The sequence below is a fragment of the Phaenicophaeus curvirostris genome, chromosome 18 (assembly GCF_032191515.1).
Source record: "Phaenicophaeus curvirostris isolate KB17595 chromosome 18, BPBGC_Pcur_1.0, whole genome shotgun sequence".
Classification (NCBI taxonomy): Eukaryota; Metazoa; Chordata; class Aves; order Cuculiformes; family Cuculidae; genus Phaenicophaeus; species Phaenicophaeus curvirostris.
Window position 1 is genome coordinate 4,540,538 of NC_091409.1, and position 24,784 is coordinate 4,565,321.

Below are 24,784 nucleotides of genomic sequence, written 5' to 3' on the forward strand. Positions count from 1 at the left end.
TTAGAAGAGAGTAAGTTCTCTTCTTTCCCCGAGTGTATCCGATACGCTGTGGATATTTCTGATAATGCTGGCACCCATAACACCCTTTCCATGGAAGCAGAAGATGGAATTCCTACTTAACTAAGAAGTGGGATCGGGGCCGTAGATAACTGTCTGTGGAAATCACACAGAACAGGTCTTCATCTCTAAAGTGCGTTTTTAGTTTGTGTAACAGCAAAAGTATTTAAAACGTGTTTGCAGTCCCAAACCAAAATTGTACCTTTCTTCCTCAGCTCGGTATCTCTGAAAATGCATCTGTTGGGGAAAAAGTCTTCCTGTTTTCTGCCAGACTTTGAGTTGTCTGTAACTAAAATAAGCTACAAAGGGAATTTTTGAACCTCTGCTGATGAAAGCCGTTAATGGAAAAGTCTAGTGACTGGCCAGCTAGAAATCCAAGCGTGAACCGAGTTTAATCCTGCTCACAGCCAGTGAGTTCACACACTGTGAGTGGATGAGTTTCAGTTACAAGGTGGGTGAACTGTATTTTTCTGTATTGCTGGGATTGCTAAAATTTCAGCTATGAGCACTGGCATCGTAATTCTCTGTTTTCAACCCTGATTCTCATCCCGTTAAAACTCCTTTTATCCTGTCTATGTCTCATGTTCTGAGCTGAGCAAAATGGGTGCAGTTTAAAGCACAAGTCAGCTTGGAAAAGCAGCTTGGGGATGAGGGGAGGCAAACTAACCTCTCACTGCATTAAACATAAATATAATAAGGTGGGGTTTTTTTCTAACTCCTGAGACCTATAAACTTAGCCTGGTTCTGTGGAAAGACAGGGAGTTCTGCTCCAGACTGATAACAGCAGCAAGCTCACCGACACCTTTGAAACAAGGGGCACCTGACCAGAGACGTAACAGATAATCTTCTTTTTACAAAAAAGACCCAAACCCCACCAAACCAGAATTTACAGGTTTTCCTAATTTTTTCACTTAGGAATACTGCCTCAAAAGTCGTCTTTTTAATGACAGGACAAAATAAAGCCCTTAAACATTGTCCCAAGTACAGACAGAATGATGCAGTTTTGAGAGAGAAGATGCAGACTTTAGGGTTGTTTCTGTACTGTAACTCACTCTCTAAGGCTGAGGAACTAGTAGACAAATGTAAGCAAATTCAAAATTAAAATGTGAAGGTATCTCTTTCCCTCAGTTTACCCAGTTCTGTTAAACTAATGGGGTCATTTTTTTTTTATTTTTTTTTTAAGTCTAGGACAGATGTAGTAATATTGGGAATTCTCTCACTTGCGTTAGGCAAACAAATGTTCTTAGGCTGTGAGTTATTAGTAGTGAAGTATATTGTTTCTATTTATAATTTTACAGTATTTGATATGACCGGAATTGTATCATTCTCACAACTAAAATAGTAGCGTGCCAGCAAAGACAGGAGGTACTGTAGAAGAGGTAGGAATTAACTGCATCAGGCTTGTGACTGGAAGGCTGCTTGGAAAGGGGGGGCCATCCCAGTCCTTTTCCACCTCATTATCAGTTTTCTGTTGGCAGGATCAGAAGAGCTTCCATAAAAAGCCAAATGAAGGCGCTGGGTGATAGAAACAAATATGTGTCTGTGGAAGTATTAATGAAAGGTATTTTAAACCACAGGAGACGGCATGTCTCTCCTGAAGACTGTGTGAGGACTCGTATGTATCTCCATATTTTCCATCTCCATTCTCTTCTAGTCTGAAAGCACAACATCCAAAATGAAGTAATGGATTTGCTTAAAGTGTTGGTGCTAACCTTGAGTTCTGTTTCCCACAGGGCAAAACTCTGCTGGGCTACAGAGGTTCATCTGTGTGGGGTAGTCGTAAGCCTTTGTGCTGCCACAAGCAACGGCTCTTGTTAACCTATTTGTGATTTAAAACTGGGGACCTTAGAATCTAGTGGTTCCATCCAACATCAGGGCCCAGAGACTGCTACCTTTGGATTCAGCTGCTTTCCCCTGCCCTCACACACGCACTTACAGCACGTGTGGTTGCTTAGAGAGAATAAAGCAGCTAGGAAAGAAAGTGAGGAGACACCCTCACTGAGAGTTCAGAGGAAGTTAAGGAAACCTAAATAAACAAGGCTCCTAAATTCATCACCTTGGATACTGAAAAATACATATATGGGGAAAATTCTTCATTCCCCAGGTAAGTGACCCAGTTTGGGATCCTTCTACAAATTGTCACGGTTGGAGATTGATTTATCTAAAAGGCCAGGATGTCTCCACCAAAAGAACCACGAAAAATGTACTTTCTACAAACGTGATAGAAGTGCGAGATACTTCAGTGAAGCGTCAGTTTAATGATGAGTGTGCAAATCAACTGGAACTTGTTTTGAAGCAAGAACATGTTTCCGCTATCGGCTCATCTTGAAAAATACTCAGGGCATTGTGTGGCTGCGCTTTTGAGCAATCCACGGGATACAGATACAGTTCCAGCTTTTTTAAATTGTTGTTTGTAGGAGACCAGAATGACATGATGCTGGCAACCTAAAAACCACCTTGATAGTCTCAAAATACTTCTCAGTTGCTAGCAAAGTGTTGTAGTGTTCAATGTCTGGAATAACCCTGCTATCAGTAATTGTGAATCTCAAGGTACAAACAAAACTGCTTAATGTGGCGATTCTGCCTGAGAAGGAAGAATTCCTTCACTAAAGCTCATTAGCCTAACTTGATGCTGCTGTCGTTTCCTACTCAGTTTAAAAGTTGCTACCTTATCTCTAGTTGAATGTATAGGCTGATATGTAAAGGGCTAACAATCACAAAATACAACTTTATGCTAAAGGAACTTGTAGCAGGCAAGGATCAGAGGAAAATGGCACACAGAGAATGCCAGGGTGGGTATTTTTTAAAAACATATGAATAAAAGGCAAATGGTTTTGTTGGAAGTCAGCTCTTCTGTTTGGGTTTTTTCTTTTGTTCTAGAAGGAACCAAATGAAGCTGGATGATTTTTCAGCTTTATTTTAGTCAGCCCTTCCTTAGGTAGGAAATCTTGAAGCATAGTTTTTAATTCACTTGAAAATCAACAAATTTTGATAGCTAGGTGGAATTGAAACTTAAGCATTTGATACTTGGTTTATTCTTTACTCATTTAGAAGAGTCATTCCCAACTTTTATGAAACAAATCTTCACTTCTGGTTTGGTTTTGGTTGTTCTTTTTTATTAAAAAAAAAAAAAAAAAAAGGTTTCCCCCATTTGTCTAGATCTGGCTCTTCTTCAAACACATCTGCTTTCCAGGATCCCTTTACTGCTTCTTCAAAGCATGCGGCAGAGACTCAGAGGCTGGGCTTCATAGTGTATTTGTTGGGCTAAAAATACTATCTTTAATACGCTCGCTGCCTCATCAAAAGTTCATGAGATGGGAATTGTGACCTAAGAATATTTTACACACAAAATATAGAAAAATATGCATTGATGAAAAAATATATTACATTCATTTGCTGGATAATAAAATCTTTCAGGGACATTCAGGTAAATCTAAGTGCTTTTATTTATGAACATTTCACTGAAACTTTGTAAAATACAAATCCATCTGGGAGAACACAGTTAAATCCAAGAAGACAATGAACATTGTTTCCATTCAAAGTTGTAAAAGTGTAGTTTGCAAAATCAGTTTCTGGTACATGTAGCGTTTCATCACAGTTTAAATGATACCTCAAATCTGTTGGGTTTGATCTGACTTTGCTTCTTGTCTATTGACCTGAAGTGGGGAAAGCTTGGACATTGCAGCTCTTCTGCAAAGGGCTATTCAGCAAATGTCTGGCTGTTAGACGTCCCTAGTTTTCTCCTCAAGGAAAGCTGAAAGTAAATGCTTCAAGTATTGTTCATTCTTTATATATTAAAAAAAGTTCATTTTCTGTTACTGCAATCAAAATAAAGAGATATATAAAGACAAAAGAACTTCTAGTTTTCAGATTTAGACACTGAAATTACTAGTACCATTAATGTCTAATACCCTTATGTCTCTCACTGGCAGTTGATGCTGTTGAATGCTCCTTTTTTCTGCTCAACTAAGCAGTAAGTTCTGTAGCGTAATGACCATTGAAGTCCTACACGTCCAACTCTAGTCACTAGACACAACCTTTACCTGCTCTGAAAATGCTTTACTAAAGCTAAGATGTACTATTTCAGGCCACATGCTCCAGGCACAATGAAATTCTCCAGACTGCTGATCCAGATATCCTACCTAGGGGATGCACAGCAGATTTCAGCCATGGGAAGGAAGCCTCTTCTACATACATAAAGAGATCTTGTCGTACAAAGAGTATTTATTTGAGCCTTCTGTAAAGAACTAGGATCTCCTCCTAAGCTTCACAAAGTCTCAGCTTTGTGGTTTTCCTATCTGGTTTTATTGGAACATTAGTTATGTTCTGGACTCGCTTTTTTTCTCCCATTTTAAATTCTCTGAACCTTCTGTTAGGGTAATTCAACAGTTATTCTGAAATTGCCTTCACAGAACTTGCCCTACATCTTACAACGCTGTGCATCATTACAAGCCAAAAAAAAAAAAAACAAAACCCAAACCAAAAAAACTGATGAAGCACAGGAAGTGTATAGATGTTTCTTAGGAAACTCTTTAGAAAATACTTCTTCTTTCTTGGTTTGGGAAAGATTAAATTCGGATCTGGTATTTTCTTAGGAGTTCTGACTGGTTAATCACACTGTCTACTCAGAGTACGCTATTATTTTCTCACATCTACGAGATGGAAATTGCCCGCTAACTAAATGGAGATACGCCAAAAACTTTTTCTCAAGGATATTCCCATTGGCCTCGAGCCTCAGCCTGTCACTTCACTCTCCGTTCTTTCCTCATAAAAAATGGCCAATGTTCCCGTAAGTGTTGAAATGTTACCTTACTGTCTTCCTGGCTGCAGGCAATCCAGCAATCATCTAGCACAGGTAGAGAATGTGCCCGTTGTGCCTCTGCTTCAATCCATGCCTTCTATTCTCTTTTTCTTTCTGTTGACAGAGAAAAAGGATATTATCCTGGGCTCAAAAAGAAAAAAACATTGAAGAAATATTTCAGGAGGGGTTGCTTCACCACTGTAGGGCAGTATATGACTGCAGAGTTCACGCTGTGCTGCAGTTCAGGTATTGGTGTGTATTTTCTACCCTGAAATGTTAAGTGCAGTAAGCCCTTTAACTAGTAGTGACCACACTTAACAATGGCTATGTCTCTTGAAGTTCCTAAAACAACTTAATTTTGAACTGGTTTTTTTTTGGCCTTTTTCTTCCAAGAGATTTCTTTATACTACTTTTTGGTTAGAAACTGAATGAGAATAAAAGACCTTTTAAATAATTAATCAGCAATGCTCTTGGCTGCCCCCCAAATCCCAGAACACACCCTCACCAACCCCTTTCTCTCAGTTATGCTCTTATGCAACTGAAGAACGGGAGTCGATCTGAAGAGAGACAAAGGGACTCTGTTTCTCTCACATGGTCTCCATTTCAGTAATGCCTATCTCCTTGCTTAAGGCCAGACTGCATGATCTGTTTTCATTTTTGACTTACCCTCTTCATTCGTCTGTACCCTCCTAGTCCCTCCTGTCGCCAGGAGCCCTCTTGGCCTCAGTCAGCGCCCCAGCTCAGCCCCTCTCCTTTCACACCCCCTATCTCAGCACCCTGAAGAAGGGCTATACTGAGGTCCAGAGGGGAGCACAACCACTGCTTTGGGATCCAGCTCCACATACCAGGGAACAAATCCTGTGTCGCAGGCCGCCCTGTGTGGTCATAGGCAGCCCAAGAGCCTCAGAAACAGGGAACGTGGCTCACGCAGCACAGCCCTCTCCTGCCCAGAAATGAAACTGCTAACAACTATAATGCCAATAGTGTTATTTAGAGGGACACTTGGTTTATCAAGATTTTTTCGATCAAAGACTTCAGGATTTTTGTCTTAAGCTGAAAGTTATCTGCAAAAAAATTGTTTGTGATGAGAAAAGGCAGAAATGTTATTTAATGTTATTCTCCGGCAAGTTTTGAGTACGGAGTTACAAAAATGCTGGCCCTAAAACTGTACCACTAAAACCGAGTCCTAAAAATCTTATCATATCCATCCACAAAAGTTGTCTTCTCTATTCTTTAACTTTTTTTTTTTTCAAGTTGATTTTTTTAATTCTGCCATAACATTTGATCATTATTACCAACTAGTTGCTGGTTTTCCACGCTCTTCACGCTTCATAAACTGTGAGGAACCAACTCTTACTCAACTGCAGCCAGAAGTGCAGCACATCCCGTTTGTATCATAGAATCAGGCTGCCCAGGGTCCATCCAACCTGGCCTTGAACACCTCCAGGGATGGGCAACCTGGGCCAGGGACTCACAATTCTCACAGTGAAGAAATTCTGCCTTATGTCTAGTCTAAATCTGCCCCTCTCCAGTTCATACCCATTGCCCCGCATCCTGTCACCACAAGCCTTTGGGAACAGCCCCTCCCCAGCTTTCCTGTAGCCCCTTCAGGTACTGGAAGGTCGCTATAAGATCTCCTCAGAGCCTTCTCTTCTCCAGGCTAAACATCCCCAACTCTCTCAGTGTTGTATGGAAGGTTGGAAAAGACCTTTAAGACCATCAAATCCAACTGTCTCTGTCCACTATTAAACCAGATCCCTGAGCACCTCGTCTGCCCGTCTGTTAAACCCCTCCAGGGCTGGGGACTCCCCCACCTCCCTGAGCAGCCGTTCCAGGGCCTGAGAACCCTTTCCGTGAATAAATGTTTTGTGATGTCCAATCTGAACCTTCCCTACTGCGACTTGAGGCCATTCCCTTTCCCCCGAGGGAAGGGAGGTTTGGATTGGATATCAGGAGAAGTTTGTTTTCACTGGAAGGGTCAGATTAGACACCAGGAATTGTTCTTTGCCGAAAGCATCAGATTAGACTTCAGGAATGTTTCACAGAAAGGGTCGGATTAGACATCAGGAAAAAAATTTTCACAGAAAGGGTCATTGGGCAGTGGCAGAGGCTGCCCAGGGAGGGGGTTGAGTCACCTTCCCTGGAGGGGTTTAAGGCACGGGTGGACGAGGTGCTGAGGGACATGGGTTAGTGTTTGATAGGAATGGTTGGACTCGATGATCCGGTGGGTCTCTTCCAACCTAGTGATTCTATGTGATTCTGTGATTCTGTTCTTCGCCCAAAAGGTCAGATTAGACACCAGGAATCAGTCTGAACAAGGGTCAGATTAGACATCAGGAGAAACTCCTTCTCTGAAAGAAGAGCAACAAAGCTGGTGAAGGGGCTGGAGAACAGGTCTTATGAGGAGCGGCTGAGAGAGCTGGGGGTGTTTAGCCTGGAGAAGAGGAGGCTGAGGGGAGACCTCACTGCTCTCTCCAACTACCTGAAAGGAGGTTGTGGAGAGGAGGGAGCTGGGCTCTTCTCCCAAGTGACAGGGGACAGGACGAGAGGGAATGGCCTCAAGCTCCGCCAGGGGAGGTCAGGCTGGACATTAGGAAAAACTTCTTCACAGAAAGGGTCATTGGGCACTGGAACAGGCTGCCCAGGGAGGGGGTTGAGTCCCCTTCCCTGGAGGGGTTTAAAGGACGGGTGGACGAGGTGCTGAGGGACACGGTTTAGTGTTTGATAGGAATGGTTGGACTCGATGATCCGGTGGGTCTCTTCCAACCTGGTTATTCTATGATTCTGTGATTCTCTGAAAGGGCTTTCGGGCTGCCCAGGGCGGTGCAGCCCCAGCCCCAGAGGGATCTAAGAGGGTTCCCGAGGCTCTCAGGGCCCGGCCCGGCCCCGCCCCTCTGACCCGCGCCGCCCGCCCCGCGGCCCCGGCGGCCCCGCCCTCTCCCGGCGGCCCCGGCGCGGGGCGGGGCGGAGCCGCCATGGAGGACGCCGAGTACTTCGAGGGGAGCGCGGCGGAGTGGGGGGGCGAGGCGGACGGGGCCGCGGTGAGCTGGGAATGGGGCTGGGAAAGGCCGGGGACCGGGCAGAGCGGCTTTAAACTAGGGAGGGGCAGATTTAGACCAGGCATAAGGAGGAGTTTCTTCCCTGTGAGGGTGTGAGCCCCTGGCCCGGGGAAGCTGTGGCTGCCCCATCCTGGAGGTGTCCAGGGGCAGGGGGGATGGGCTTTTGAGCCCCCTGATCTAGCAGAACAGGGTGGAACTGGATAATCTTTAAGATCCCTTCCAACCCAAGCCGTTCTATGATTCTCACACATTGCACAGAGTCACAGAATGCCAGGTTGGAAAGGGCCTCGAGGCTTATCTGGTCCAGCCTTTGAGGGGATCTGTAGTTTAAATGAGATGACCCACCTCCTTGTCAAGCTCAGCTGTAGAAGCATCCACTGTAGAGGAATCCACCACTTCCCTGGGGAGTTTATTGCAACGTTTAACTGTTCTCGTGGTGAAAAATGTTCTCCTGGAATCCAATCAAAGTCTTCTCATGAGCAGCTTATACCCTTTACCCCTTGTCTATTTCATGAAACTCCTCCTTAAGAGGGAGCCCACATCCTCTTGATAGAAACCCTTTATGTACTGGTACATGGTAATAAGGTCTCCCCTAAACCTCAAGGCTGAACAAACCCAGTTCTTTCAGCCTTACTTTGTATGGAAGGTTTCCCAGTCCTCTGATCATATTAGTGGCCCTTCTCTGGACCCTCTCCAGCCTCTTGCTTACTGAGGTTTGCAAGTTTCAGTGGCAAAAATAGCCTGAATATGGAGGGGAAACAGGACAAGAGAGGTGTCTGACTCGCCTGTGCTTGCAAACAGCAAGATGATGAGGATGGAGAGGGAGAAGATGATGCTGAAGTGCAGCAAGAATGTCTGAAGAAGTTTTCAACCCCAGACTATATAATGGAACCATCTATTTTTAACACATTAAAGAGGTGAGTGTGACCTAATGTGTACTAAGCTGCGTGTTGTGTGTGCTACAGGTGCAGTGTTGTCACTTTGTATGAAGTGTGTCTGAAAATGTATAAGTGAGTTCAGTTGGTTTTGGTTTTTTGTGAGAGTTTCAAGTAGTTCTTCTGTAATCCTTTCTTCAGGTATTTCCAAGCAGGAGGTTCTCCAGAGAATGTTATCCAGCTCCTCTCTGAAAACTACACGGCAGTGGCCCAGACTGTAAATTTGCTAGCAGAGTGGCTCATTCAGACAGGTATGATAAATGATATAATATTATTTGGGTCCGTAGCCTTTGTATTGCCAGAAGTATCTGAATTGGTGGCAAATATTATCATACTCAAGAATTGGATCGTAGTAAAGTTGTCATCTTGTGTGTGTATGTTACTAAATTCTTTATAATAGTAATAATAATAATGTTTACTCCACTCTGAGAATGTGATCTGTTAATGAACGTTTTGAAATGCCCACAAACTGTATTATAAAGGGTAATAGAATTGAACCAACTGCCTAAACTATAGTTTCTTTTATTTTCAACACACAAGGGCAAGGGTACTGTTACATAGATGGTGTCAGCAATATTTGATGATTTGTAATAGAGTATGAAATTAATATTGTAAAACCTTATTACTAGTTACTATTCCCTTTCAGTGGATCAGTGGTTAGATGGAAGGTTCTCATGCCTGGGTTTTCTGAGACAAGAGTTCTGTTTTGCCAGTCTGTACATGAATTCTTCAGCGGCCGCTTACAAGACATGTTCAGTGTTACCTTGTGGTATCTTTGTCCAATAGCTGGTGTAATTTTTTGTTTACAAATTATCAGAATTGTACTCTGATCTCAGAAATGTAGAACTGCTCATTACTACTTTGTGTATTATTTTGTGTTGTGCTGTCAAAGCTGCTGATAGCCAGTGTATTAGAAGGATAGGCTTTTGTCTGTAGTTAAGTGTGTTTGTACACCAGCCTGGTTATCTCTTTTTGTATTTAAGATATGTGCATTTTGGTATTGTGCATAGTAACAGTTATGTGAGATGACTGTCATTGCTGTTTGCATGACTGATGAACGGAGCAAGGACTGGTGTGACCTGCCTGTCACCCTAAACAGTATGAATTATGGAAAAAAGGTGGAGAATCTGGAAACCTGTCTGTATCAGTGTGGCCTGATAGTAGAATTGGCGGGTCTCTGCTCATCTTCTCTGTGTGGGTAAATTTCTGAGTAATTGCTGTTCTCATTGAAGAATTTAAGATGTTGCTCCAATGTTTGATTAGATTGTGTCTCCCAAGTTTTTTATTCCTTCTGTACAGGAGTTGAGCCAGTGCAAGTTCAGGAGACTGTAGAAAACCATTTAAAGAGCTTACTTATCAAGCATTTCGACCCTCGGAAAGCCGATTCCATCTTTACAGAGGAAGGAGAGGTGTGCACGGAATCTGTGTTGCTGTCATTACATGAGTGGATCTTGCATAGATGCCTTCATCTGATGGGGATGTAGATGGTGGGGAAAGGGAAGTTATATCTTCAGAGCTCTTTTGTTAAGAAACAACTGTTTTCAGAAAACTAAGTATATTTCACTGGAGTCCTCAGAGACTTAGAGAACTTAGAAATTTGAATTGCATCCTACTTTCTAATAAAGTCCTGTATAACAACTTGCAGGAGTCCTGAATGGTAAAAGGCTTACTTCTAATGATCTTGCAAACTAGATATTCTTAATTTCTCTTTATTGCTCTGATTTTTTCAGACTCCAGCCTGGCTTGAGCAAATGATAGCACATACCACGTGGAGAGATCTCTTTTACAAGTTGGCTGAAGCACATCCTGACTGTTTAATGCTCAATTTTACCGTGAAGGTAGTATACACAAGTCTATTAAATGAGAATATCCCCAAAGGGCTAATTGTTCTGGCATCAAATATTGTCTGTGGTGTTGCCTGTGTCTTTTATGTATTCCTCTATAATACTGCTTTTTCAAATGCCAGAACAATACCATTAGATATTGGTGGGAGGAATTGTGTTACAGGGTTGGAAATTGTGGATTTCTGGTGTAGTGGAACATTTCAGTCAGTTTTGTGTGTTTCTGTGACAGGGTAAAGATGTTTAGATGTATCTTGGTGTGCTCTGAAGTATACTTGTATTACTATGGTTTACTTTCTTTTTGCTACATCTTTATTGGTTTCCTTTTCTGTACTCTGAAAGATGAACCTGAATTCTGGAGGGTGTATACAGAGACAAATCTTACATTCTATGTGTTCTTCTGGACTTGTTAGGATATCTGAACTGTAAATGTATATAGTACAGGTTTTCTGTGCTATTTTTGTTTTTATAGCTTATATCTGATGCTGGATATCAAGGAGAAATAACTAGTGTTTCAACAGCATGTCAGCAACTAGAAGTATTTTCCAGAGTCCTACGTACATCTCTGGCAACAATTTTAGATGGAGGAGAAGAAAACCTTGAAAAAAACCTACCTGAGTTTGCTGTAAGTTTTTAATCTTAGTACATGGAACAAAACCAGTGTTTTCCTTCCTGGCTGGGATATATAAATCATTGCAGGATTGTAGATAATCTTGACATCAAATCTTACAAAATCTTATGAGGAGAAGGTGTATCTGAATTCAAAATTAGAAATTTATGCTTCTTGATCATTCTGTGACCAAGAATTCCTTGGTTATTTACATGACACTTCTTATATTTATGACATGGATTGTAAAAAGGTGAAGGTAGAACTGTAGGTAGAACTGTTGTCTTTCACACTTAACGCAAGATCTATCACACTTAACGCAAGACCTAAGGATCAGTCTACCCTGGCAAATAATAATTCCTTTACCATTCACATCAGTGTGAAAGTTGCCACCTGAATCAACCCAGCCTGTGTTCCATGTTGTGAAATAGCATGATGACTTTTGGATGTCTTTCTTCTTATCTGACTTTTAAAATATTGCAAAGAAAGCAGTAAATGTACGTAGGGTAGAATTTCCTCTCAGTTTTGGCATTAGAGAGATGAAGCTCTCAATTCTATCGTTCCTTCTTGCATGGTGTCAAGGCAGAGTGATACTGTGCTTTTCTGTGCTTTCTTCTTGGCTGTTTTTTTTGGTTTTTGGTTTTTTTTCGTTTAGTTGTTGGTCAAGGGGGGCGGGGTTCCTTTCAATTAGTAGATTTCAGTGAAATCTTTGCTATTATGGCAAATCCCAGAAGCATACTTGCGTGTTACTTGTTGACTGGTAGGATTTTTGATGTGTGCTTTCACAGAAGATGGTGTGCCATGGAGAACACACTTATCTCTTTGCTCAATCCATGATGTCCATATTAGCTCAAGAAGAGCAAGGAGGCTCAGCTGTCAGGCGAATTGCTCAGGAGGTTCAGCGATATGCTCATGAGAAGTAAGTGGGAATCGCATTATTAGATTTAAGTTATTAGATATATGTCATCAGAAATTGCCTTTTCCTCGTGCTTAGTTACCTTCTACCAGCAAAAGGAGAATTCTTAGCTGCTACAGAACAGTTCTTGCAGCAAACTTTAATTCGTAGAATGACAGAAAAGTTCAATGTCCTGTACTGGGAGACCTGAAATAAGGAAAGCAAAGAATTGGAATTTTCCATCTATTAAAATTTATATACATTTGTATTATTCTACAAACATTTTGGAAACAAACAAGGAAAATACAGGCCTATTTCTATAATTACTCAGAATAAGGAGTTCTGCCCTAAACATTGTGTAGGATGTGCCCCGTTAACTCTGAGTGTAAAACTTTAAAGAAAATAACTTGTTGTGCATGTTTGCTGTTCATCTAGAGGCCATGACGCCAGTCAGATCACTCTCGCACTGGGTACCGCAGCCTCCTATCCTCGAGCCTGTCAGGCTCTTGGTGCGATGTTGTCCAAAGGAGCTCTGAATCCAGCAGATATCACTGTCCTGTTCAAAATGTTTACAAGCATGGACCCACCTCCAGTAGAACTGGTCAGTAGTTGTCTTTTATAACCCTGAAACTTTATTCAATTACAGTAGCACTCAGCACAACAAACCCCCGTATTTTAAGTGTTGTATTACCACAAAATAGAAGGCAGCACTTGCACTTATCCTTTTATATTTTTTAAGTAATGGCTAAATGTGAAATTACTGCTTATATTTTGCATTTGCTTGTGGGTTGATTTCTTTTTTAATTATTCCAAGTTGTCTTTTTACATCTAATTAAATTAATTAAAGAACTTCTCAATAGATGATAAATGTTGCAAGGAATTAATTAAGTTCTTTTAATAAAAGATAATTTAAACCCAGTTTTGCAATTTGTTATAAGCAGGACTAAGTTTTCTGAAGAGAACCAAACTTTTGGCACACGCACAAGAAACACACAAACACTGAAAACAGAGTTAGACTAACCTGCTAAAGTATCTAAATGCCACCATTTGTTACCAGAACCCGTGTTAGAATGAGGCAGTGATATATCTGAAACGTGCCACTATTTAACCTGCCTTTAAGGGGGAACATATTATAGCTCATTCTATGCAAAGTATATCAGATGGTAAAAAAATTTTTAGCTATCTCTCAGTTCTCAGGCTCTAATAAACAATTCATTTTCTTCACAGATTCGAGTACCTGCCTTTCTGGATCTCTTCATGCAGTCATTGTTTAAGCCAGGTGCTAAGATCAATCAGGACCACAAACATAAATATATTCACATACTGGCATACGCAGCTAGTGTTGTAGAGATGTGGAAAAAGGTAATGTTCAGTTATGTGAGTAACATTACCTACAGTGGCCTGACTGTGCTGAAGTAAAAACATGGTTATGAAGTTAGTCAGTTTAAAAGAATGTATTAAGCTTAATTTACTTACTTTAATTTGAAATGTTTCTGGCTTCAGGTGAAATGTCAAAAAATTGTAGATTCTGAAGGTCCCTGATGATCAAATAGTACTAAAAAGTCTGTGCACTGGGTGGTTTTGCTGTCTTCCCCCACCCCCCAAAGGTTATCAGTAGTAGTTCTGTGCTAACAGAGCCCTGTGTGCTCTTTGAGAGGAAGAGCAATTTAATTCTATGAGCTGGATAAAGTTATTTGTAGGGAATTGAATAAAGCAAACGTCCTTGTACTTCACTCCTTGATAATTTCTTCTGAAACTTGCATTTGAGTCTAAATTTAGAGAAACATGGTGTAATCTTAAGCTTATTACAGGTTTCCTTAAATAACCAAAGACATCCTGTATATTCTAACTTCACATTTTTCAGAACAAGAGAGTCAGCATAAATAAGGATGAACTCAAGTCAACTTCAAAAGCCATTGAAACTGTTCACAATCTGTGTTGCAATGAGAACAAAGGAGCATCAGAGTTGGTTGCAGAGCTGAGCACTCTTTATCAGTGCATCAGGTGAGCAGAGAGAGACTGGTCCCAATATTCAGTTGTTGGAAGAAAAGTAATATGTAGGAGAGGCAGTATTGCTCAAGGGAAATGCCTCTGTGGTCTGCCCAGTGAGAACATCCTTATTGTTGAATACGAGATGTAGTCTGAAAGCAGCTTTCAAAATTGTACATCTGATGCTTTGGAATGTCTCTCACGAGGACATAGTTTTGGCTTTCACTAACAGTTTATCCTTCTTGTGTCACAGAACATGCTTTTCTCTGGCACTGGAAAAAGATGACAGATTGTTTTTCCTAATAAGGCTTTCCTAGCAATTGATGTGTCCTTTCTTCTCCTCTTAAAAGTATGAAATAGCAGACATTGGTTAAACTGGAACAAACTTAGTGTGTGTATGAATTTTGTTGCATAATTTTTTGCAATTTGTGCTGGGCCAGGAGCGTCTTTGTAGAAAGGTTTTTTTCATCCAGCCTATTTTTTTTGTTTTGATGTGCTGGCAACTTTTCAAACAACTTCTTGAGCTTTATTAATTCTGCTATAAGTTAAACTGAATACTGAAAGATGATTTTCTTTCTTTTTTTTTTTTTTAATTTACTGGAAGGATTTAGGTTTGGGTTGGGTTGTTTTAGCCTTTTGGGTTTTGTCTTTGTTTTTGTACTTCTGTGCTAAAGCGATCTCTTCTGTAGGTTCCCAGTGGTGGCAATGGGTGTGTTAAAGTGGGTGGATTGGACAGTGTCAGAACCACGGTACTTTCAGCTGCAGACTGATCACACTCCAGTTCATCTGGCATTATTGGATGAGGTAAAATTGTATGTAAAGCCTTGCTGGAGAGTAAGAACACCTTTGATACTTGTAACTGGAAGTACATCCAGTTCTCTGCATGCCTATCATTTGAAGTTAGTCAGTAAATATACAGAGTTATTCTGTTTCTCTTGAGAGTTAATTATTTGATTAGGAAACCTTAGGCATCAAAGAAAGAAACGGTGCAATACTTTTCTGAAAGAATTTACATGTGGCACTTAACATCACTGTAAACTTGTTTATTAAAGACTGGTGCATTGGTTTTTAAATTGAAGTTCTGAGGATCTAACTCCCTTGTCTTGTTTGCAGATCAGTACCTGCCATCAGCTGCTTCATCCCCAAGTTCTACAGCTTCTTGTCAAGCTCTTTGAAACAGAACATTCGCAGCTTGACGTTATGGAGCAGGTGATTCTCAAAAGATTTGGTATTTGTGTTCCTTTGTATTAGTTAGTTATTCAAGATACCACCCTTAAAACAACAGGAGTTTTAAAGAGTTTAGTTTAGGAATATGGCCATGGTTAAAAAGTAGCGTAGCGGATATTGAATCAATAAGAACAGACAATAAAAATAGCACACTTTGGAGAGGAAGTTCTAATCTGTTGGTTTCTTCTCCTCCCCCTCCACCCTCACCATCAGCTGGAATTGAAGAAGACCCTCTTGGATCGAATGGTGCACTTACTCAGTCGAGGATATGTCCTACCAGTTGTCAGCTACATCCGCAAATGCCTGGAGAAGCTCGATACAGATATCTCTCTCATCAGATATTTTGTTACAGAGGTAAAAAAAAAATCTCTTTACTGATATATAGAAAAGAAACTTCAGTATCAGTGTGTGCATTTGGATATTAAATCAGCTTGCCTCAGATTCAAAAATATTTTAAGTTATTTTAAGATTTTGAGCAATGTATGTAATAGTATTCACTAGGACGTCCTGACCTCTGAAAGTATTATGGTACTCTACCCATGAATTAATTACTTTTTTGGAGAACAAGAGATCTTAAGTGCAATTACTTGTATGTTTTCAAGACTAATACTGTCCCTACTACCCCTCTAACTGGAAGAACAATTCATGTTTGGTGTTTCAGGTGCTAGATGTGATTGCTCCTCCATATACCTCAGACTTTGTACAACTTTTTCTTCCAATCTTGGAGAATGAGAGTATTGCAGGTACTATTAAAACAGAAGGTGAACATGATCCTGTCACTGAGTTTATAGGTAAGTCACATTTATTCATAGCATAGCTGCTTCCTTTTGTATTTGTTGTAATTTGCAAATGATGTTTGGGAGCATTGCTAAAAATAAGAATGCCTACCAGATATTTTCACAGATAACTTCCCTTTTAGTGGCCTGTGTTTAGCAATTTTCCTTTAGTCAAGAACCTCTGTGTGTATTAATAAGGAACTTGGAGACGAATACTGCTTGTTGAGAACTAGCACTGTAGTAAGGAAAGGATAGTCTGTCATACTACACTCCTATCCTAAAATGAAAACATCTGTCCAGACCCTAAAATCTTAATTATTTACATAATACAGACATCCATATGCAAAGAGATAAATTAATGTACTGAACAATTTCTTTCTTTTTTTCTTTTCTTTTAAGCTCACTGCAAATCTAACTTTATTATGGTGAACTAAGTAGTGGAAAATATCAAGAGTGCAGGACATGTGATCACTAATTTGCCATGCTTCTCCACTGGAAAGGTTGTAAAATGGAGCAACATAGCAGGAAAAAAAAATCCATGGAAAACAAATGCAAAACAAGGAAGAAGGGGCTGAAGGGCATTTGATTGACTTGCATGGTGACCTCGAGTTTCATCTCAGAGGATTGTTAATGTGTTTTGGAAAACGGAATAATAGTGAAAGATTTTCTGTAGTTACATAGATTGGTGTAAGTCTGAATACTCTGAAGGGGATAGCAGGAGAGAAACAGATTCATTTCAAAGAATGGTATTTTGGTTACTTGCAGAATTTGTCACTGATTCTTTGTATAACACAGAAAAGGTGAAGAATGGGGAAGGTAGTTCCTGCGAAAACACTTTGCAGATAGTTCTCTGAAGACTAAATCTTGAATGCTCTGGTTTTTTTATGTTGAGTTGTAAAAAAGGAATTTGTGATTAGCTCTTTGCTGCAGAGAAGCCATAATGCCTCTTTCTCACCTTAGCATTATATTAGAATTCTAAACATCCTACATACTTACTGCTGTGAAAAAATCCATTTTGTATAACACAAGTAGGCTCTTAACAATCAAGGTTAGTTTTGTATTAATAGATGAATCCTACGTCAGTGTGCTAATCTTGCAGAATCTATTTTTTTGTTAAATAGATGCATCATATATTATGGGTAAGTTTCATTACCATGTCAGAATTTTACTGCTGTCCCAAAATATGAATGTGTGCAGAAATTTCATTACTGCTTGTTGTGGCTTGGTTTTTATACTTATCTCTACTCTGTCCTGGTTGATGCCAAACAGTGGAGGATGCGCCCAAGATTATAATTTACCTTTAAATAAAGTGGTTGTGGTTTTTTCCCTTTCCATATATTTCTTTTAAAGTTTCATTAAGACTGCTGTTTCCTTCTGTTCTATTGGGCTGGATTTCTCTATGTACACAGCAAATACAGTTTATTTAAAAGTGAAGGGTATAGAGAAGCCCATTGTGCTTTCCCAGTCTCATCTGTTTTCTGAAGAACCTGCTTTCTAAAAGACAGACATTTTAAGTCCAACTAGATGTAAATTTAAAAAACGAAATCACTTTGTTCTTCTCTGTTGTTAGTGATTCATGAATGGGAACTGTAAGCTACCGTCATAATTGCTGAGACAGCAACCAGCTGTATTAACTCGGATCATCTTCCCTTTCCTTGGCTGGTCCCTCACACATACCCCACACTGACTGAGCTTACCGTAATAACACTTATACTATTTGTTTAATCAACTCAACTTAAAACAGTCTAAAAGGCAAAACTTGCTTCTGCAGAACCTGTATCATCTTTTAGTGATAATCAAGAGCAGTTCATTCCTGCATCTGCTGCAGATTTGCTAAGTGTTTAAACAAGGTGTACTTTTGCTTTTCTTGTATGTTCAAGCTTGGTATTACTTCCTCTAAACACTTGAGTTCCTCTCTGCTTATCCACATAGATGGTTTTTAACTAGTAAAAACGTCTATGATGCTGTCGTCCTCCCATATTCATCTCTCAGTGGAACTTAACTTAGAGCAGGCATGGTGCTTGGCAGAATTCTGTCTTTTGCCTACACCAAAATGTGTATTATTGTCTTTCATGCTTTAGAAACACCTAATGATTTTTACATATGGGAAGCCAAAGTCAGGCCCACATCAACTACAAGCCAGTCTTTGAAGTCTCAGGCTACTGGCCTATGCCCTAACCTCACATCTAGAACACGTTCTCATAGTCACACTACTAAACGCTGTTGTTTGAAACCTGCATCATCAAAATAGCACAACCACCTCAACTTCATCCTAGATGGTTGCAGTCCTATGCTTGTGCAGGAACTACAACTCAAAAGTTGCAAATGATATTTTCTGAAAAGACTTTTTCCTCCTCTGTACCACTAAAAAGGTTTGAGTCAGAGGTTGGTTTGCTTTATGGTAGGTTTTGGAAACTGACATTTGAAAATGGTGTTCTACAATATGTGAATATCTCTTCTCTTCCTTGCTTGAAGTTGGATGCTTTCTAATATCTTTATCTCTAGTATGGGTAGAGGTAGTGTAATTGAACTTGAATTGTTGTTTGAACCATCGTAGTTGCCGTATAGACTGGTGTTGACCAGCCCTTTCTCAAGAAAAGGTCCACTAAATGCAGTACAATCCTGGGTAAGCTTTGGGCAGCCAGTCTGCCACATTAGACAGCTTGTTAAGTACAACAGGTGACAACTCGAAGCATGTATTAAGAAGCTTGCATAATACACAGAGTCACGTAAGAGAAAAAAAATCTTGTTTATTAAATGTAATTAACACTGCCAGTCAGTAACACTTGATATGGCACTGATTTGCCACTTAGTAACTGGCTCAGTTTTAAGGAAGAGAATTCTTTCTTCAAATCAGTGAAGAGTTGTGGCTTGTGGCAATTTACACTTTGCAATTTAAGAATTAAAAATGGCACAGCCAATCATATATTAAAGCAAGGAATTTGAACAAAGAAAAGACTAAGTAAGAAGTGTTTAGACCTTGTGTTTTGATCAAAGTAATTCCTGTTGTATAGTTTTGGTTGGATAAAAGCAATTGCATTAATAAGAGGCTTAGAACAACAGCTTTGTCCAGAGTCCAAGGAAATAACGGAATTATTTTTTTTAATGTATCATGTTCAGACCTAGCTTTGTTTTCATCTGCATAATTGTGAGATAGTTGCTTGATACTGCCAGAGAATATAAGCTCTGGACCCAAATATTGAGTATACTTTTTCCTTCCCAGCAGGTCTGCATAATTGTATTTAAAAAAATAGGCTTACATATGCAGTTTCTGTGATTCTGTATTAAAATACAGTGCATCAAGGTAGACAGCTTTTTCATGGGTAAGTTACTTTTTAGATAGTTATTTACCACTTTAAAAAGGCAGCTCTGTATTTCTTTTGCTTTAACATTGTGTTGCTATCTGGGCTAACTGTGTAGAACTGCCTAGTGGTATTGGACTGTGAGGAGTTTTAGATTGCTATTCCTTAAACACAAAAAAGTTGTGCTGGGAAACTTCCAAAGTAGTTCCTAAACAGAAAGATGTACAATATGGAATCAAGGAAGTATAGGATCTCCATACGCACAGTCCTCTTCAATAGCAAGATTGTAGTCTGCTCCTTTTCCACCCTTGTATGTGCTTGTCACAATTCTCAGCCACCCTCTTTCACCCTGTAAAGAATTCACGTGAATTAGAAAATGTAACCTCATTCAAAGGGGCAGTCTGCTTTGGTGAATCTACCCACCCCCCTCATCTGTTCCAGGTACGTGACTTGATTTTTGCCTACAACTAATAGTAATTTAGAGGTGCCTGTAACAGGAGCTGTATGTCCATGGAAGGGAGGCATTTGGGATTCAGTTGACATTGCTCAAGTAACTTTGGCTGTCTTCAGTCTAGTTAGGTTTAACTGTTAAATTGCTAGCCTAGTTCAAGGAAAGTTTTACTTCTCCTGCCCCCAGGCTAGCTTTCCCTGTGAAAAATCCCCACCTTTCCTCTAAAGCCATTCTGCAAACTTGTTCCCATGTTTCCTTACCCAGGGTTCACCCCACGAGTTACGAACAATCCAGTATTCTGTTCCATTTTCTACGCCCCAGCCAGCCACAGACACAATGTGATTCACCACAGGCGAGGGGTTGTACTCGGTGTAAAGTCCTCCAGTGTAAGCATCCAGCTTTTCAGTAGCCATGATGCCACAGCTGTAATAACACAGAGCATTTTTATACAACGGGCACGGTCAGTGGCCTTGCTAAATCACAGTTAGTTTTCTTGCATTTCGTTTCAGAGCTCAATTTATCTACAAACAAACAAAAGTCTGCCTTTACTGCAGAGCTGCTGACATATGCTAGAGTGGAGAACACTTCAGGTGTTAGACTGAGCGTCAGGTATCTCAATCCCCATATTACAAGTAAATAAACATTTTCTTTTTTATGGTTCAAGATTTTTTTTTTTTTTTTACCTAATTGGACCATTAGTGTAGATTTCTGCCATCATTTTCTCTCTTCCACTGACAGACCCATAATCAGCAACTTTCCAGAGAGTGTAGTTCTTTATCACATGGCATTCTCCAAAAGTGACACAAGTTCCACACTGGTTAAATTTCTTACACTCTACAAAACAAAAGCAAGGTCATCACTGCAAAAGAATGCTGTTCTTCAAATGAATTAAAGATGCCACACTCAGCTTTTTTTTTTTTTCTTCCCCTCTTAACTTACTTGAGGCAGATGTTAATTACTAATATATAATCCCTGTAGTGAACTAAATTACTTTCTGGAAAGCACATTTAAAGGCTTTACAATTACTAGTTACTATTCATTACTTCATAGGCATAAGTGCTTTGATGAGGAAATGTTTAAAATGCGCTTCTCTTATAGATGCAGAAACGATTCCAGTCGCACATAACCAGACAAAGGTTACATTTCTTCTTTGTTTAGCTGGAGGTGACAGTTTTAAATATTTTGTTACATTACAGATTGTGTATCACAGATTTAAGAGATTAAGTTTCAACAATTTTACTGTGCAATCTTGTCTGGGCATGACTTAATGCTATGCTGTCTGGCTGGAGTAAGAAGCCACACAGGCCTGTAAGAAAACCTGTTCTGTCAGTCCAGCAGCAGGTAGCGCACTGAAAGGCAGGAACCACTACACTGAAAACCAAAAAGCTATCTTTTTTTTTTTTTCCCCTGTATTAAAATCTGCTAAGCCTGTGATGAAGCCTCACAGCAAAGCAAATAGGCATCATACTTTGATCCTTAGCTTGGTAGTTGTTGCAGGTCTCATCTGGAATGCCATGGTCATGGGCGTACATCCAGACCCCGGCGTGGTCTCCCCCTTCACAAGATCCTGCGTTGGCACAATCAATCACATTCTGAACAGAGAGGTAGGCAGAAGGCCATGCTCCTTTTCTCTTTATGTTGATTCTATCTGTAAGGATAAGAAAGTGGTTTTCATTAGTGGAATACACGGATGGTTATGTATAAAACTGTCTTTCCTTCCCCAAACCTGTAACTGTTTGCGGATGACAGTACTTGTGCTTGGGGATGCCTCTGCTGCTGACAGTCAGGCACACAGTGTGACCTGAGACTGACAGGCTGAAGCGTTACTGCGGGTTTCCGTTAGAATATCAATTTTTATACTTACAAAAACATGCGTACTGCCATACCTACTTACACAAATAAGTTTTGACTAAAGTTATACAATTAAGAGGTTGCTATATTTTATCTGTCCGAGTATTTCAGTAGGTCATGACAGGTTTCAGGTTTCATATGTGTCTGTATTCTTGTATTGCTTTAGAACGAACAGGTCCATCATGATTCCTGCTGTCTGCTCACACACTCGTGTGTTATTCCCTCTATTTCTCCTTCACAGTTAATCCTCATACAGCCTCCCCCTGCGAACAGAACTCCTGCAGTCTGTTACTGTTGTATGCAAATCATCACCTGTTCTCCCTTCATTAAATACTTTAACTGAAGCAAACACCCACTTCCTTTTCCCCCAGAAACAGACTCAGGGAAAGATACCTGCTGAAACTAGATTTTCCTGTATAGTGGGCTAGTCAGTTCATTTGAATGGCAACTCTTGAAGCTAATACCCTGTGGCTTGTTCCCATGATGGGCAACCACTTTCACTTCCTCTTACCCAGGCATCGCTAGAGCAGCTGGAGATGCAGTGCAGCAGGCTGAGGTGCCAGAAAAGGGAAGGAAATACAATCACTGTCTTTGCATCAGCTGCTACTGTTGCCGCACCTCCAAGAAGAGGGGCACAAACCCCACTTCTTACTCCTGGCCTTAAATAGCAGCAGTTTGGCGGGAGCTGTGAATGCAAATAACTTTTTAAGCATGGCCGTGCTCCCCTATTGCAGAATTTTTGAGAGGGTGAAGACCTCTTACAGCAACCTTCCAGTACCCGATGGGGCTACAAGAAATCTGGGGAGGGACTGTTCACAAAGGCTTGGAGGGATAGGATGAGGGGGAATGGGTATAAACTGGAGAGGGGCAGATTTAGACTAGCCATAAGGAGGAATTTCTCAACTATGAGAGCGGTGAGGTGCTGGCACAGGTTGCCCAGGGAGGTTGTGGCTGCCCCATCCTGGAGGTACTCAGGGGCAAGGTGGATGGGGTTTTGAACCCCCTGATCTAGCAGAATCTTTAAGCTGCCTTCCAACCCAAACTATTCTATGATTTTAAGACAGCCTCACCCCCATTATTTCTCTACAGAAACCAAACCTTCTTGCCTTCAGCTCAGGCGTTCCCCCTGTTCCTGGCGCATTCCCCCTGTTCCTGGCCTATTCCCTCAGTTTTTGCTGCGTTATTCATTACAATAATTTGGTGCCTATGCTTTATACTGGCTCCTCTGCAGAAAACAGACTCCTTTTGCTTTCCAAACCCCATAAACCGGGGAGGCCAGCAGCCTACCTGCCAGGGCGCTGGTGCTGCCGTGGGCCCAGCAGGACCCGCAGTACTGGGGGATGTGCTGGTTCCGAGTGGCGCTGGCATAATTCACGCCCTTCACGTTCCTCCAGTCCCAGCTCTCGGGCAGCGCCGAGGCGTCCAGGTACTCGTGGGGCCGGGGGTAGGTCCTGAAGGAGAAAGGGAAGCGGAGAGAGGAGTGAGACCCCCCGGGGTGGGAAGGATGATCCCCTGAGGGCCTCACGGGGGGAGCGGAGGCTGAGCCTGCCCTGGGGAGCCCCGAGAGCCCCCCGCGGGGGGCTCTCGCGGCTCCCCAGGGCAGGCTCAGCCTCCCGGGAGGGAGCGGGGTTCTCCCTCGAGAGCCCTCGGGGGTCTGAGAGAGCCCCGGGATTCCCCCTCAGCCCAGGGCCCCCCGCTCACCTCAGCCCCGGAGCCTTGCGCGGGGCCGGCTTGTAGCAGCGCTGCCCTTCCCTGAAATGGATCCCGGCGCGGGCGGGCGGGCAGAGGCAGCCCCCGAGGAGCAGGAGAAGCAGCACCGGGAACCGGGGCAGCGCGGCCATAGCGGGCAGGGCCGGCGGCCGCCCCGGCCGGGATTTAACGGGGCGGGGCGGGGCCTGCAGCGGGCTGGGCTCGGTTCCACGGGATTGAGAGCGCACCTCGTGTTCAGTTCTGGGCCCCTCACCACTAGAAGGATGTTGAGGCTCTGGAGCGAGTCCAGAGAAGAGCAACGAAGCTGGGGAAGGGGGTGGAGAACAAGGGTTATGAGGAGCATGTGAGGAACCTGGGGGTGTTTAGCCTGGAGAAGAGGAGGCTGAGGGGAGACCTCATTGCTCTCTCCAACTACCTGAAAGGAGGTTGTGGAGAGGAGGGAGCTGGGCTCTTCTCCCAAGGGACAGGACAAGAGGGAATGGCCTCAAGCTCCACCAGGGGAGGTTTAGGCTCAACATAAGGAAAAAATTCTTCACAGAAAGGGTCATTGGGCACTGGCAGAGGCTGCCCAGGGAGGGGGTTGAGTCCCCTTCCCTGGAGGTGTTTAAGGGACAGGTGGACGAGGCGCTGAGGGACATGGTTTAGTGTTTGATAGGAACGGTTGGTCTCAATGATCCTGGGGGTCTTTTCCAACCTAATGATTCTGTGATTCTGAGTTTGGCTGGGCCGGACTCGACTCAGCTCTGTTTGGCTTCTGCTCAAGAAGGAAGGAATTTTGTTTAGATCACACACAACCCCCCCCCAGAAAAAGAAGGAAAAGAAAAAGCTGTTAAAGTATTACTGTGGTTCAATGTACACTGCTGCTGCCGCGCTGGGACAGGCGCGGGCTGTCGGCTCCTTTACCTTTGGCCCGGTCCATCAGCTTTGTGTCAGGCTGCACTCGGCGACTGGGATTACATGGAACAGGAGGCTGGGGTTTTTGTTGGCTTGGGGGTTTTTGTTTGCTTGGGGTTTTTTGCTAGTTCCAGGTTTTGAATTTTCCTAGCCCTTTTATGCTACACTTTACAAAGGAATACAGACCTACGTCCTCTTTCTTTTAGGCCTTTCTTTAGGGTTCAGGATGTTTGAAGGTTCTTTATTATCTGTTACAAGATTTAGTCAATTGTAAAAATAGCATTCTAATTTTCCTACAGAAGGTTTAAATATCAGTGTGGGTGGACTGCTTATGTTTCTTTTCCATATGTTGGCTGGAGCTTTCACGTTTGGTAAACAGGTTTAGTAAA

At 41.8% G+C, this 24,784-nt stretch overlaps 2 protein-coding genes across 2 annotated transcripts; one reads left to right on the top strand and one right to left on the bottom strand.

Moving 5' to 3' along the window:
- Window positions 1–8,684: 8,684 nt before the first annotated feature.
- On the top strand, window positions 8,685–17,523 carry NELFCD (negative elongation factor complex member C/D). The gene is made up of 14 exons (XM_069871691.1): window positions 8,685–8,834; window positions 8,994–9,103; window positions 10,152–10,261; window positions 10,583–10,690; window positions 11,166–11,318; window positions 12,089–12,219; window positions 12,631–12,796; window positions 13,423–13,557; window positions 14,060–14,199; window positions 14,874–14,988; window positions 15,298–15,393; window positions 15,625–15,765; window positions 16,073–16,202; window positions 16,587–17,523. Exons 1-14 carry the CDS (start codon window positions 8,803–8,805, stop codon window positions 16,619–16,621), a joined length of 1,602 nt encoding a protein of 533 aa, XP_069727792.1. The 5' UTR covers window positions 8,685–8,802; the 3' UTR covers window positions 16,622–17,523.
- A 1,394-nt stretch (window positions 17,524–18,917) lies between these two features.
- On the bottom strand, window positions 18,918–23,667 carry CTSZ (cathepsin Z). Its single transcript, XM_069871877.1, has 6 exons — window positions 23,493–23,667; window positions 23,079–23,242; window positions 21,409–21,588; window positions 20,624–20,774; window positions 20,201–20,363; window positions 18,918–19,838 (listed from the first exon to the last, which is right to left on the bottom strand). The coding sequence occupies exons 1-6, from the start codon at window positions 23,630–23,632 to the stop codon at window positions 19,725–19,727; spliced, it is 912 nt and encodes a 303-aa protein (XP_069727978.1). The 5' UTR covers window positions 23,633–23,667; the 3' UTR covers window positions 18,918–19,724.
- Between the last annotated feature and the right edge of the window lie 1,117 nt (window positions 23,668–24,784).